The 16,309-nt window shown below is 37.8% G+C and overlaps 1 protein-coding gene across 1 annotated transcript in view; it reads left to right on the top strand.

Annotated features, from left to right (window-relative positions):
- Positions 1-16,309, top strand: part of COG5 (component of oligomeric golgi complex 5) — a 203,215-nt gene that overhangs the window by 80,288 nt on the left and 106,618 nt on the right. Inside the window, exon 7 of the mRNA XM_064444939.1 lies at positions 12,816-12,946. Within this exon, the coding sequence (XP_064301009.1) occupies positions 12,816-12,946 (131 nt within the window). The remainder of the gene's footprint in view (positions 1-12,815; positions 12,947-16,309) is intronic.

The following is a 16,309-nucleotide window of genomic DNA, read 5'->3' as shown; positions in this document are numbered from 1 at the left end:
TATTTTACCAATTTGTATCTCTATAACTTTTTTAGCAAACTGTAACAAATGTTGGGGTGGGGAAGAGGAAAGGCTTAAAGCTGTTTTGTTTTTTTTCAGTTTCACTATCCAAATTGTACAAGATAGAAGGTATTAAAGCATTATTAGAGGTAACTGCTGTCAGTCTGTGTCATGGTTAAATACTTTATGTTTCTATTGGAAGGTTGAAAGACAGGCACCTGTGGAGGCTAACTTCAAATGCAAGTATTTGGAATCTGAACACTATTATGTTCACTTTGGCTCTAAACAACATTCTTTTCTTGCCCATCTTTTTAGTACTGTTACTAAGTTTTATTATTGCTAGAAGAATTGACGAGAATGCTGGCAGACTGGGCAGATTTCTGCCATAGGCTAATCTCTAAATTTTAAAAAAGCTTTACTGCAAGAGGTAATATATATTGCATGATGTTTTAAAATTTTGTAGTTATGTTGAAGTTGTCTACAGAAGCACTCTGGCTACCACAAGGTTCACTTTGTTCTCCCACAAAGTATCTGACATACATAAACCCATGTGATTTATTTATAGCCTATGCAAGATCTATTGACTCTAAAGATGATACGATCAGGTAAATCTGCAGCTAATTGCAGGAAGTTATTGATGGTATGCCAAGGAAGAGGTGGGAGGAATTAAATATGCATTTATTGAAGATAAAAATTACATATATTCTAAAGTACTGAGGGAGTTAACATAGCTGATACTAATGAAAATGCAGTTCTGCTTTTGCACAGATATTTTCCTGAAGGTGTAAGTATGAAAGGGGTGAATGGTGGGTGTTGAAAAGAGGCAGGAGAGACTCACAGAGAGGAGTATGAAAGAAAAGTTTGCAGCTTATATGTGTAATAAAGAAAAAAGTATTATTCCCCCTTATACAGGGGCCATGATTTTTTAAAAAATTTCGTTTTACAGCACTGTAACACTACTAATCTTAAAGTATCTCCTGGCATTTACAAGTATGTGTTAATGTGTTCCGTGTTCTCTCATGTACAAACTGACATTTTTGGATGCATGTTTTAGTGCAAAAATAATGATAAAACCACAAAAAAAGTAGGATATATCTCACTGAAATGAAAAAATGAAGTGCAGCTAGAAATGGCTAATGCAGTAAGGTAATTGTAGACTTGTACACCTTAGGCCTGTAACTGTCCATGTATACCTTTATCCAGATGTAAAAGGATTCAAGAATTAGGTCATTAACCATTAACATAGTGAATTAAAACACAAAATGAACTACCATCTCTTCTGCCCTCCTTTGAGGGCACTGATTCGGCAAAGAGTCAGCCATCTTTGCTGTCTCAGCAACTGGTGGGATGTTTGAAAGAAGTTATTTTTGCCTGAGATTTTTGAAACACATTATCCGTTTTCCTTCATTTTCTTTTATCACTGCATCTGTCTGTTGCAGCATGGCATGGTACTGATGGAAACTGAATCATTGTACCTTTACATAATGCTCTATACCTAGAAATTCTACATAGCTGTTGAATGATAACATTAATAATATTTAAAAGCTGCCAAAAGTACTGGTATTTGCATGTAAATTTAGGTTATCTTTTACATCCCTCTACTCATAACTAATTTGTTATGATGCTAACTTAGGTAAATAAGAAAGTGCCAAAGTCATATACCTTCATATATATGAGTCCTCGTCTTTGGGAAAGAGATGGTTTTCCTCAGCCTTCAGCTGGAAGGGCATAATTCCTTGACATGGGTTTATGTTGCAGTTGCAGTATATTCAATGCAGTTATCTCTTGCAGATATGAGAGTACATTTCTTTTAATCTCCTTCATTTTATATACTGATGTAATGCTCCATTTCAATGAGGGCTGCTTTTGTTTATGTTTTGGGATTTTAAGAAATGTTTTCCTGACAGTAAAAATCCTGATTAATGTCTGCTTGAAAAAAACCAAGCTTTATTCACCCCTTTGTTTTCCAGTTTTGGATGCTCTCCTGAAATTTGAGCAGAAACGCCATTGGCATTGTTAATGAGCAAGCAGTGCAAAGCTATGGGCTTAGGTGGGGAGGAAACTGTCAAGGTGGAAAGCAGATGATGGCACTAAATTACTCTTACAGATTAATAAGACCAAGCTGTATGAACTGATTTGTATTTGTATCCTTTCACAAGTTACATTCCTTCATACTCTTCTGTATCTTCTTTTTGTATCATTCTCATATCTTTCAACCCGTAAGTTAATTTCTTTGGTAATCCCTGACTTGGGCTTTATCTCTCTCCTGTTCCATATTATACCTTTCTGTCCCCCTTTCTGTTTCCATCTTTTTCACATACGCTGTACACATCACTTTGTGTCTGTGATGCTATGAAGACTGTTCAGAACAGAAATAGGACTAGATTTTTACTGGCAACATTCTTTTATTTTCACTTAGCTCCAAAAAAAAACCCAAGAGGAGAATTGACTTGTAGAGGTATTATTGCTTTGCTGCCACAATAAATTTGATTTTGAAAATCCATGTACATCTGAAGAGCAGTTCCTTATCTGTGCAGTGTCTAAATTAAACTTCAATGAATTTATTATGGAGAAGTGGTTTTTTTCCCCTCTATTTATTGTTAATGGCAAACAATCTTAATTTTCCGAATAAAATGTGGACTTTGTAAATGATACAGATATTGGTTTTCTTTTCATGATTACAACTTTCGCTCATGATACGGACCTGTTGTAATTCATAGGTATTGGTGTAAGAAATTTTTTTAAATGTTTTCTGATTTCTAGGCTGTAGCTTAGATAGAATGTTTAGGGTGGAGTTGGCTTCAGCTCCATCCAAATGCTGCTGCTGAATGGCATGAATGTTACAGTTCTTTGGTAGTATCTTATCACAGAGAATTTAGAAAAAAATACAGTTTTAGTTACTAAAATGTTCTGGGAGCTCTTGAGTAAGTTTATCAAATCAGCTTCTTTTAAAGAATGGCTTAAGAAGCTTAGGGTGAGTTTTAGAGTTCTAGACCTTAATGTTTCACACTTCACCAATTTTGATTATATTAAAATATAATGTGTGCATTTCTGCAGGTAAATATCCTCCATGGGTAAGGTGTACAGCACCATTACGTCACCACAAGACACTGGTGTTCTCACAGATGTCTAATCAGAATTTCCTATGCTGTAGCTTGTGTCTCTTGTCCTATCCATGTGCACCTCTGAGAAAGGTCTGGCTCTGTCTTCTCCTGACCACCTGTTAGGTAGCAGAAGACAGCAGTTAGGTGTCCTCCTAATCATCTCTTTTCTAGGTTAACAAACTCAGTTCTCTCAGCCTCTACTCATAGTCATATACTTCAGTCCCCTCTCTTCATCGTTCCCTGCTGGACTCACTCCAGTTTGTCAATGTCTTTCTTGTACTGGGAGGCACAGAGTACAGTGGCCTTACAAGTGCCAAATAATAATAATTGCTTTCCTCAACCTACTGGCTACACCCTTGCCACACCCACTCCAGTACACAGTAGGCTGTCTTTGCTGCAAGGACTTATTGCTGGTTTATGTTCAACTTATTGTCCACTGGGTCCGTTTCTGCAAAGCTTCTTTCCAGCCAGTGAGCACCTGACCTCTTCAGGTGCACAGGGTCATGCTATCCCAGGTGAACAGGGCTTAATTTGCTTCTGTTGAACTTCATGATGTTTCTGTCTGTCCATTTCTCAAGGTTGTTGAGGTTCTTCAGAATGGCAGCCCTGCCCTCCAGGGTACCAAGCACTTCCCCCAAATTGCTGTCATCCATAAGCTCACCCTGAGAGTTAATTTTGTCCCATCACCCGGGTTACTAATGGCGATATGAAACAGCATCAGCCCCAGGGCTGACCAGCTGCCAGCTGGATGTGGACTTGTTGCCCGCTCCCCTTTGAGCCTGGCAGTTGAGGAGAGAGTTAGTGGGCAAAATAGAAAGCAGCAGGTTTAGTAGGTTGTGGTTAAGTAAGGTTGTGAATCTGTATTCAAGGGGTAGGGGGGGAGGATCTAATGGTGTGTGGGTGAGGGAACCTTATGGGTGGGTGGGGGAACCTTAAAGTAGTTCAACAACTCTTGCTTTAGGTCTAAGTGAATGTGGGAGTAGTGTGGTATAACTTGTGATTAGACCTAAGTAATGTTTGTCTTGGTGTGTTAAGCTATTTTCTGAATCATGGCATTTTCACAGGAATGTCTCCAAAATATGGTGCTCATTGTTAAGTCAGTGATGATGATAAAAATAGCTATCAAACTCATTTCCATCAATTCCAGATCCTGCCTGGCATCTGATTTCCAGCCCAGAGAATAGTAGGAATTAACTCTTCCATCAAGACAATTTAAATGCAGCTTTAATATAATGTTAAAAATAGCTAGTCAGTCTTCCTCACTATTCCTCCAGTATTGTTATCAACTTTGGGTGTGTTTTTTGAGTTTTATGCATGCGGTCTGGAGACGAACAGCAAGTTTCCTCTGTAGATAGAATTGGTCATAGATGATTATTAAAGCACTCCTAGATTTTTAACACAAACCATATTCTTTAAAACAAATCAGCACTGATCATTTTGAGGAAACAAAGCTGATCCCAGGTGCAGGAAGACAACCCATTCCTTCTTGCTGCCTGTACACCTGAAAATTTTCCCTTTGTTTTAACATGCTAGAAAAAGTTCAACTCTTTCATACCTACATGCTCTCTAATTTTAGAGCGCTGAATTCTCAGTTTTCTTCTGAAGTAAAGCTTTAATCAGGTAAGATAATGCCCTGTCATTGGAAGTGTTCAAGGTCAGGTTGGATGTGGCTTTGGAGCAACCTGATCTAGTGAAAGATGTCCCTGCCCATGGCAGAGGGGTTGGACTATCTTTAAAGGTCCCCTCCAACCCAAACCACTCTAGGATTCTATGACAATACAACATAGATGACAGGTCTGTTTTACAGTACAAGTTAATTGTCTGTGTTTAAATCAGTGGTTCAAGTTTTGCTTTCTTTGAATCATAAGCTTTCCACCAGTTTTGTTTTGGTACTGTTGAGTTCATTTCTCTAAAACTAAACCAGTTTTGGCATGTGATTAATTGGAAAAGCTGAAAGGTGTTTTGCTTTGTTTTTATTTTTAATGTCCACTTTTACTAGGGACATTTATCAGACACTATACCTGGTTGTCTAATATATTTTATTTCCTTTTCTGGACTTAAGCAGCAAAAGTGTGTTAATATGCTGTCTGAGAAAGCAAACAAATACAATGCCATGGGGCCCACTTGGTTTCTGGCTCCAGCAGGACAGTTTTGCCTCACTTAATGTTACTCAGACAGCTGAAAACTTAAATCTTAGGTATTATGCATATGAGTAGTTAATTTTTCAGATAGTAGAAATTCGTTAAATAAAGATCAGTCTTCATAGGAACGTAATGGCATTTTAGTGGCAGAGACAGATTTTTATTCTCAGTTGTTTCACTGAGGAAAGGAACAGTTTGCAGGAATCTTATCCTGTAGGAAAAGGAAGGAGAGATAGCAGGAGTTTTACAAGTAACTGGCATTTTAGTAAAATAAAATTTTCTTCCTCATCAATAATGAATTCATAGTATCTGCAGAAAATTTTCAAAATTAGTGGTTAATGATTTTGTAAAGTATATCTAAAATAGATGGCATATTGTATATGGCACATAGTATAGAGCAATGACATTCTTATTTTGAACACTTTTCAAAGCAACATAATATGTGCAGTTTATATAGGAATAAACATCTCCTTCTGAAGGGCTCATACTGTATAAGATGGCTGTAAGATATTGTTTCATAGTAACTGTGGTGGAATCACTTTCATTTGATTTAAAGGCTTAATATAAGCCTTGCTTCACCAAGTACTTTGGTGCCTGATGCAGGCTGTGGTGCGGTCATTTCAGCCTATGCAGCAAATTAGTCTGACTAAAACAGAGCATGGAGGAAGTTGCTTTTCAGAGGCACCAGATTCCAGTTTGAAGACGTACAAATGTGCCTGCTTCTGCCACTCCCCACCTGCTCTTTGCATCAATTGCATAGGAAATTTAAGCAGCTCTGCAGAGCAGGCTACTGTTCTTTAAGTTTAGGGTGTCCACCTGTTCCACTTAGAGAATAAAGATGTAGCATTAAATGTTAGGTTACTTTCACTGAATGGTGAACATTGGGTTTCTGCTGAGGTATTGGGATCTCAGGCTCTGTTCTAGGACTGGTTTTAATTTTATATTACCTATATTGATAAAAACAAACAAACAAACAAACATATTCAGGATCAGCAGCTTCCTGGGTTGTTGGTTCAGATACAACGCAGGCAAACAGGATCCCGTCCTTCCTTTTCAGTAGCTAGTGCTGTAACTAACATTTCTATTAGGGCCATGGAAGTTTCCATGCTGGATCAGCTTTGTGACCTATTTGAATTAGTAAATTACTTTGAAGTACTTTAGAAGCAGATGGAAAAAAATTCAGATGGGTCTTCAGCAGTTCTGACAAATCAATCCATTCATTTTGTTTGTGTTTTGTGTTTGTATCCAGGCATTGCTGTAGAACCAAAGACTGAACGTTTAATAACCCCTTTCAAAACTGAAAAGGTTGTTGTTACTGAATACTTCTCCCTTGTAGAAAAGGTTTTACATGCTTTTAAAATATCTGTCCAGTCCCTTCTAATTTTGTGTAACAGAAATAAATATTGCAATAGTGATTTACATTTATTTTCATTAACATCATCTACCAATTTACACATAAGCTTCCACTAAGAGGGATACTTACCACCTGTGGGTGGTATCCTGCCTGTGGGCTCCTGCCCTCTCCCTGTTCTCTTGTGTGTCTGCATGTGAGTCAGATGAGAGAAAGCCTTTAGATGAAAACTAACTCAAGAGAAGAAACTCTCATGAGTGCTAAAACTGGGAGGCTGGGGTGGAGTGGAAGAATAGGGAAGCAGGTTAGGGGCACAGAGGTGGAAATCAGAGGGCATTCTGTTCGGGGCAGCCTGTGCTGAGATCAGCTTAAAGTAATAACGAGATTGCAGTTCTACTCCATCGTGACGTTCTTTATTTTTAATATGTATTTCTAATGGACCGTTTCTACTAATTTGTTCTGATGCTTAAGTTACCTCTAGAGAAATTTTCAATACAAATGTTCTGTATGCACAGTAATGTTTGTGCTGTAGCACGCTTCTACAGTATTTCTTAATAAATCATGTTTTGGTAGCCTCTCATCTTCTGCATACTTAAATCCCAGCAGAACTCTTGGAAATCATTTGGACCAGTTGACTTTTTGAATTTAAATTAGTAGTTTCTTCCAAAATTGTAATTTTTCTTCATTATGGAAAAAGAACAGCCTTAGGGTACTGATATCACCAATATTTTCTGTAACTAAGGCTGCAGAAGCAAAATAAAACAAATGACCTGTGCAAAAGCAATAAGCCCCAAACCTTCCTCAAACAGGCAAACAAAAATCTATGATTTTATGATTCGATGATTTTATTTAGATTTTCAGGAATAGCTTAATTTCCTTTAGCTCCCTTCCCCCTCTCCCATGAAACACCTCTTATTTGTCATTGGTTTCTTGCTTCTTATGCATTGGGGGTGGTGGTGCTGATCTTAGGTGTTTGCTCCTAGGGAATCCACTTTAGGTCTTCTAATTTCCTTCTTTCTTCCTCTTTATTAGCGTCAGTGAGATTACTTCTCAGGACACGAAAGATTTGTCTTTTGGCTCAAGTAGCCTCTCGAGTGACGCAGTCTAATCACGTTGGTTTATTACTGCCTGTCCTGGTTTCCTCTTTGTTAGTGCACCTGATTGTCCATGTAGACTTATTTTGATTCTCTTGTTTCTAGCAAAAGCTCAAAATCAACTCAGTCTAAATAAAGAGCATAATACAGTTTTTATGAAGCTTATAGGGATGCTAGCTTCATAGTTACCTTTTTTATTTTCCAAACATATTTCAGTACCTACAGAAACCCAAGTTGCTCTTGGGGAGATTCTGACTGGACACAAGAGGAAAATTTTTCACAGTGAGGACAGTCACCACTGGAATGATCTCCCCAGGGAAGTGGTTGACTCGGCCACGTTGGACACCTTCAAGAGTCATCTGGACAGGGTGCTGGGCCATCTTGTCTAGACTGTGCTCTTCCTAGAAAGGTTGGACTAGATGATCCCTGAGGTCCCTTCCAACCTGGGATTCTGGGATTCTGTGAAACTGTGATTCTGTGGAAGTTTAAATTCAGATTTTTTTCCTATCTTCATTACATATTATCACAAAACAATGTTTGAGGTCAAAAAATGGAATCATATAATAGAAAGATGCTATGTTGTTGAGCCACTTAGATTAAGAAATGCTAACTGTGTTGCTCAAAGTATTTTTCTACCTAATGTACTATGTGCATATAAGATTGATGTCTATTAAACTCCTCTTACATAACTGTCTGGGAAATGTTGGCTTAAAAAATGCATCTTTAAGCAGCATCTCAACCAATAGATTAGAAAAGCTGTTCAGATTTAGTAAACCAAGAAAATTTGGAATTGTAATGACAAAAATCTTTTTTCTTTAAGAAATACAAAGTTCTCACCCTTTGTTGGGCTGAGGTAGATTATAAATGTCACTGATTCCTAGGGCTCAGTGTATTCTGCCTTGACGTATATTTTTGTTCAAGAAGAGGATTCAGCAGGCAGTCTGTATTTTAAGTCCTTAAAAAGTAATTTCCAGCTGTGCTTTCCAAGCTTAATAAAGTGTGATAGTTATAAGGGAAGCAATACCAACACCCTATGGAACAGTGAAGATTTGCTTTTATTTTTATGAACCTATATAAAGAGGTAGAATTAGCAGAGGAATGAGAGGTAAAGGAATGGCTGTAGGACTATAGTTCCTTCCTTTCATTTCCTCCCTGGCTCCACTGAGCAGAAGTGACTGGAGCAGCAGGCTGCGTGCCATACTGGTGTGAAGGCGGTGCCTGTCATGGCTGCATCCAGTGGCGTTACAAGATATTTAGGTCCGAATTTGTTTAAAGCACAAGACTTTTCAAAGTTAACAAAATGTGGTATATGTGTTCTTTAAATCTGTTAAGGTAGAGCTGACAGTTATAAATGCTATACTCACTAAATCTGTTAAAGTTGTTATAGTATTAGATTTACTCTAGTGCTTTAAGGTTAAAGCAGGAGGAAAACTTACAAGTTTTAAACTGGGCCCCAGTCCCCAGAGTCTGTGCTAACTGGGAGATAAGCCATTGTGTCTGCTTAATTCCTGAGAAGATGCAAGTACCTTAAAGCACATCACCCTCACCTCTGATCATAACCGTAGTGTTATCAACTGACTGTGCATGGCATGAAACAGAATAATGATTGCACAAGTGCCTGAAGCAAAATCCCACCTTTGCTGGTCCCTGGGTTAATAAATGGTAGAATCTTTGTTGTATTTCACGTGACATGGTTTCTTTACTAACTAAAATTGGCTGTTTGGAATGTGCAAGTTCCTCTGCAATATTTTAAATAAAATGGATCTTAAACGCACCGTGGTTCTGGCTATGATCTGTCCACCCTTGCATCAACTGCCCTTCTGCTCAGTTTCATTGCACTGTCCGTGATGGCAGCATCGCTCCTGACAACACACAAGCGTAGAAATTACTAATACTATGTTGTCTGCTTCGATGACAGAAGCGATCAAAAGGCACATATCCTGCCTGTGTTGCAGCTTCTGCTCTCACCTGGGAATGGCAGGAAAGCACTTGCAGGTGTTTCTGACATAGACCTGCTGTCCTTATGAAAACTGCTTTTCTTTTGACAACGATATTATATGATTGCTAGGGCTTCCCTACTGGTTAGAGCAGCAACCAAGAGCATCCACAGCAGGATGTCTAGCCACTGAGCCCACAGAAAGGCCCTCTGCTTTGAAGTCCTGCTGAAGTGTATTGTCCCAAAGCATTTTGTTAGGATTGCAGGAAATTTGGAATGAAGCTGCAGATTTTGGCAGTTTAGCAGGAGGTGGCTGCCAGTCTGAGGCACAGATGGAGGTATTTGGAGAAGCCAAAGCAGCATGGTCTTTCTGTTCCTTTCTTAAAACCATCAGAAGGATTAGATTTTTAGCACTTGAAATAGCTTAATTTAGATTTTGAGGTAAAATACAGCAGGGAGAAGCAGTCTCTTTTTTACATCTCTTCCACAGGTTTTCCTGTGGATTTAGGAGATCAGAACCATACTTTAATTTTACTTCGTTTAAGCAGCCTGGGGTTGTGGTATATGATTTTATGACATAAATGAACTCCACAGCAGATCTTGTATTTGCGGACTATGTAAGTCTGGTGATATTTGTACCTTTTTTAATTTCATGTTGCCAAGATGGTAGTAGACTTAATCTGTGGGTAGTTTTTAGCGCTTTTTTCCCCCCTGTTCAGCTAAGAGGAAGGGATCAGGAAACTAGTCTTCACATTCAAGACACTTGCTCATTGAAGTTAGTGACTGAAGTTAGTGAGAGTTTAATATTGGTTTCCATAGGTTCATATGCAAGACCACCTGTAGGTATGCAGCTTAATCACAGCAAAAAGTTGTGGGGAAGTAATGGGTAAGCGTGGCTGCTGTAGCCCCTAGCAAGAGCGGCTCTGTAAGAATGCCTGCATGTAGGGCTTCATTAATAGCCTGTGCGGCATGAAGCGTGCTGCCCTGCTGCTTGGCTGTCCTTTCACTTCTCTGATCCGTTTTTAAACAAATGCATACAGACAGAAGCATTTGCAGGCCTAGTCTTAGTAGACTAAAACGTATTTGACATACTGTACTGTCAAGAGAGTTGATTTCCTTTATACCTTACTAAGCTTTATGCAGTACTTACCTAATCTTTTTGTTTCAGTTTCTTATGTGGGGTTTTCCATATGTAGGTACATTCAAACTGTGAATTGACTCACTTGGAATTTTGTGTTCAGTTGTGAACGTGTGGTTGCTAAAATTAATCTGAGGCTTAGATTAGTTTATTGTGAATAAACAAAAATAATTGGCTATTAAGGTGAAAGGTTATTTGGCAAAGATATAAAAGTTCAGTTAGCTTAGTTGGAATGTAAGTCTGTGCCTTAATAAACTTACTGGGAGGACATAAAAGGAAGATAACTTTATTAGGAAGTCATAGTGGGCTGGTTATAAATGGAAATAGTAGAACACTGTCTTTATGAAGGAAGTATCTGACACTGAGTGAAATGCCTTGGCTATTAGTTAGTTTTACTTGTTCTTTCAAAAGAAACAGTGGAAGACCTGCTTGATTGAGCAAAATGCTGAAAAATGTGTAAATAAGAGTAATCCTGCATTATCTTGGAGATAAACAGTAGTGTAAAGGTCTAGGCTACCTTGATGTGGGGAATTGGAGTAATTTAAATCTAGAAAGATAAAAAAGGATGGAGGGAAAAAAAAGAAGCTTTGTTTAACTTGGCAGGTTCCTTCTGTTCACCTGGTACCTTCCTAGACTGCTTTTACATTTCTCTGCGGATCTAATCTAAGGCATCCAGACATGTTCAGAAGTGTTCATTTTATAAATTTAATCATCCGGTTCCCACCTAATCTATGTTGTAACTCAGAGTTTTAAGTGGAGAGGTGTGTCTGTTCTTGGAGGAAAGCAGTAGGTATTCTCAGGTCGTGCTTTCCATATTCCAGGAACACAGATTTCAGAGCAGTAGCCATAGTCAGTTTGATTTGCAAAAATGTGCAATAGTTATGGGTGTAATTGCATAACATTTGAATGATTTGAGTTCTAGCCCAATCTAAGCTGTAGGTCTTCAATAGCCTGAAGAAAGCTGAATATACAGTTCCTGCATCCCAACTGAGTGTCACTAACAAATCAAAAACATCTGGAAAAAGGCATACTTCAGCCCTTCTTTCAAAGACAGGTCACTAGTTAGGTTAGGTCAGGAGCACAAGATCAGGCAAAGAGCCAACAGGAGGGAGCATAGAGGTCAGGGACCTCAGGGAGTGTGAAAAACCTCATTTTTACTCCTCAGATTGTAGTTTTTTTATCTAAAATTGTCCCACGTGAGAAGCCTAAATAGTCCAAAAAGCAGGCATTACAGTGTCGCCCCTTTAAAAGAAAGTGAATGTTTCTGGGAGAAAGGATGTCACAGATTCAAACCTCCTTTGATAAAGGGAGATGAAGTGTTGGGTTTTCTCTCGCTGAATGCTCTCATTACTATGTGGCTATTAGTGAAAGATGAAGTGATTTGGCCAAATCTACATAGTCAGTGACAAAAGCGGAGTTTGAATAGATTTTCTTGCTGCAGTCACCAGTCCAGCCCAGTAATCTGTAGATGCCCTACTGATGGTTGTTTCCACGATGGTAATAAATTTTGTGATGTTTCTGTGATTAGAAATTTTTTTAAAAATGTTTTATTTTCTTGCCATTCTTCTGTGTTTGACCCCAAACATTTAGAAGTGCAATTCAGTTATATGAAGTAGAATTTAAATTATTAATGTATAATAGATCTGGAATTTCAGATCTTAGAGCAAATTATGCTTCTTCAAACACCTGGTTAGAGAAGTGTAATTATCTGGTTAATCCTTTGGGACAAGAAGATGACTTCTTGCCCCTTCCTGCCATGTGGCTGAGATTCTGGAGTTCCTAGAAGTCATGCTGTGCACCTCTTTGGCAGTGTCTGGGTCTAGAGAATTGTGGTGAAGTAAACTCAGTGTATTCAATATCCAGGTTTTCTTGAGCGATATCTTTTGATTTTCAGTTTTTCTGGTATAATACATTACTTTGACATACTCTGTTTTCAAGGGTTGAGTGCAAAGATCTCCTTTGTAACTCACTGTAACTTCTAAATGTTTTAGCACGTTTAAAATGTTCCATTATCCTATGTCACACTTACCAATATTTTGTTGCTTTTCTAGACTACCTTTCTCAAGGGATAGATCTCTCTGGAATAGAAGTAATTGAAAATGACCTGCTTTTTATTGCAAGAGCTCGGCTTGAAGTGGAAAATCAGGCTAAAAGGTTGCTTGAGCAAGGTGTTGAGACTCAGGTAAAATACACTTTCCTCTTTACTTCCTTTCAAAAGTGAAGTGTAAAAGTATTCTGAGCTTGATTTACTTTGTTTTATATAGCATTGCCTAGTGGAGATTAAACATGAAAAACGTCTTCTATGAGAAGTTCTCACACATGAGAATATCCAAAGAAATTGACAAAACTGGCCTTGTACAATATTTTGAAGACTAAAATTTGCAGGATATGACCCTGAAATTTGGGAGGAAGTATGTGCTGATATGAAGAGATTAACTCTAAACACTGTGATAAAAGCTTGATGATTGATAGTATACTACATTGCCAATATTGCCAAACTTTATAGTTAATCTGAAAAATGCAGTTTCTTAAAAATGTAAGAAGATTTCTACATTTTAGCTGTGCAGTAATATATTGAAATGATTTGAAAGATTTCCTATCAAAACTTTAAAGGGCATTTTAAACTTTGAGGTAAATATTCACTGTAGGTAACATAAAAATGAATATTCATAATTACATTAATCCATACTAAATGTAATTATCTACATTTTTAAAAAGCTGGCTACATCTATTATTTACCTATTTGTAGTATCATTAGTGCTGTCTCTTGCTTTTTTAAAAATTCGTGTTCTTTTGTCTATACTTTTTAGTATTCTTTTAAAAAAAGTATTTAAAATCTCTATTACTACAGTAAGAGGAAAAATCTAGTACAGGTTCGTAACAAATCTGGGTTTTAAATTAGAGAACAAAGAAGATCAGAACAAGACATTTTTATGCTGTTTGTTACCAATGCTTAAACTTACCTGTAAGTCAATACAGCATTTGTTTATATGATTGAAGGTTATAGAACATATACAGAATGGAAAATCTCTTCGTTAAATCGGCTTGGTTGGACAATTGAGGATTAAAATTATCAGTATGTGTCAAACTTCTACTTAGACCTGTCATTTCAAGTAATTTTCTGCAGTAAGAAGTCATGATTGTGGTAAATACCTTTGGCTGTTTACTGATAGGAAAATGCTAGGAAAAAACACCCCACTTTTTACTTGATTACTAACCACACATTGAAAGTCCTGGCTATTTGAACATGTTGCCAAGCTGTGATTGGGCTTGTACAAGCTATGAAGCATATGCGATGTTAAATATAAGACTGAAGGAAGATAGGGCCTAAGAAAAAAGCAAGTGGACATTTATTTTAAATGTAGCAAAAGTCTTCATCGTTGTGTACTCCTTCTAGTTTTTCATGTTGGATTTGACCTTCTCTGATAATTTTCTCTTCATATTAAGTACTAAAATGGAACTGACAAGGGAACCCTAGGGAAATCAATCCCACTGCGCTTGAAGAATAGACAGATTTCTTAGGTGTTTCAGGCTGTATCCAGGTAATCAAGAGATTATTAGAGCATATGCCTGTTGTGCTTTAGCCAGGGGACCGTTTCCAGCAAATGGGAGATTGTTTGGAAGAACCTTATTAGTGCTTAGGCATATCAGAAGTGGGGGTGTTTTCATGAAGAGGTGTAGGGGTTTGTTGTTGGGTACGATTCATGGATTTAATGTTGGGAAAATAGCGTGCTTTAGAAAATATGCATGCATGCATTGCCCAAGAAAAATAGAATTTGAAATATGAATAGCAGATAGCATGTTTTGATTCTTATTATTGTAGCTGTGTGTTTTATTGACAAGCTGATTTACATTTATACCTTCCAAGCCCTGAGATTTCCCATAAGAGCACACAGGATCTTTATCTTCTGCGTTTTGTGCCACAGAATTCCTCAGATAGGCTGTCTTCCTGCTAGTATCTGTTCTGGTAGCCAAGTCTGTACCTTTGAGAATAGCGCATCTGTATTTGTACAGGTGGTTCTTCAGTTATTTGATATCATATTTGCAGTTGCAGTTTTAGTTTTTGCCTTTGTTTTGATTTGCTGTGTAAGGAATACACGAGATCAGTTGCTTCCATAACAGTGAGCTGTATTTCTGTATTTCATCTAGCACTTTTCAGCAATGCCTTAAAAAGAAAGTTAGTCTTATGTCTCGATTTTAGAGTGTTTCAGCATCCTCCAAGAAGAGAAGCAGGAAGGGGAAAAAGATGAAAAAAGTAAAGCTATAAGTATCTCCTTTTAAGCAAAAGTAATTAGAATTCAGTGAATGTGTTCTGTAGAATTCAGCTTTTTTTTTCTGAGGTGCTGCTAGAAGTTACTCTGACAAAAAGAACAGAGCTAAAAAGTTTAAACTACCCCTTTCAAAATTTTGCTATATCTTCTTTGTTTAGGTAAGAAACTATTTTTGTTATTTTAATTATTTATTTAATGATATATAAGTCACATGCTAATGAGCTGTGTCCGGATTCCCTCAAATAACCACCAGCCACCAGCAGTAACACATGAAAGCAGATACTTACCTTTAAGAGATACATTGTCTTTTTCTCTGCATTGTAAGTCAGTTTTTATTGCATGTCTATCACTGTAACACCCGTCTATTTCTCAAAAGAAACAAAATCTTTCCCTCTTCCTTTGGAAGTATGGTATTAGCCATTGACTGCTTCAGAAGGGAAGGCTTCCATTCGTGTTCATGGCGGTATCTTTAAAGCTGCCATCTAGATATAAACTAGAAGTGTCTGTCAGTGTGTCTAGACTTAACAGGCTTTCATAGAGCTGCCAACAACACTTGTCTTCCTAATCCTTTTACAAAGAGTAAGCCCCCTTTGCTCTTGTTGACAAAAGTAATACAAATAATAACAAACCCAATCAAGTGGGAGTGCCAGTAGCTACAGGCAGGTTTCTTATTGTCGTGTGTGCTTTGTTACGCACTCCTAGTGTACATAGCACAGATTGATGCTCTTTCATGACTGCAGAACAGTACCAAGAAAATGGAATAAAACCCTATCCTCTCTGTTTAGTTCTAAACTCCTTGGTAGCTTTCCTTCACGCTGAAAGCAGGAGAGACTGCTTTAACAGAGGTACATCAAGAACTTTGTTAAAGTCAAGGTTCTAATAGAACAGACAGCAATGTTTTCTGCTTTATAAAGAAAAAAAAAGAGGTAGATATCCATCTTGCAACTGCCCAAAGCATCCCCAGCATTTGTTTTGCTCACAGGATGAACCCTAGGCAGAGGAAACTAGGTTTGCTCTTGACACCACTTCACCCTTTATTCAATAGCACTGTATTGTGTAAAGCAGATCTGAATAATAAGAAATTACTCAGAACAAGAGGAATTTGTTAAGAGTACCACAGGTCAATTCCAGGTAGAACAGTTGCCAGACACAGTGTTGCGGCTGCTATACTTACAAAGAAGAAAACCTTCTCTGCAACTTAGCTCACACTTCAAACCCTTTCTGCTATATATTGTCATGCTTAGTGTGGGACCTTCCTCTTACAGCCAGGGATG

Source organism: Phalacrocorax carbo, chromosome 1 (genome assembly GCF_963921805.1).
Source record: "Phalacrocorax carbo chromosome 1, bPhaCar2.1, whole genome shotgun sequence".
Classification (NCBI taxonomy): Eukaryota; Metazoa; Chordata; class Aves; order Suliformes; family Phalacrocoracidae; genus Phalacrocorax; species Phalacrocorax carbo.
The sequence above is the reverse complement of the archived record's forward strand: the minus strand, read 5'-3'. Positions and strand labels throughout refer to the sequence as shown.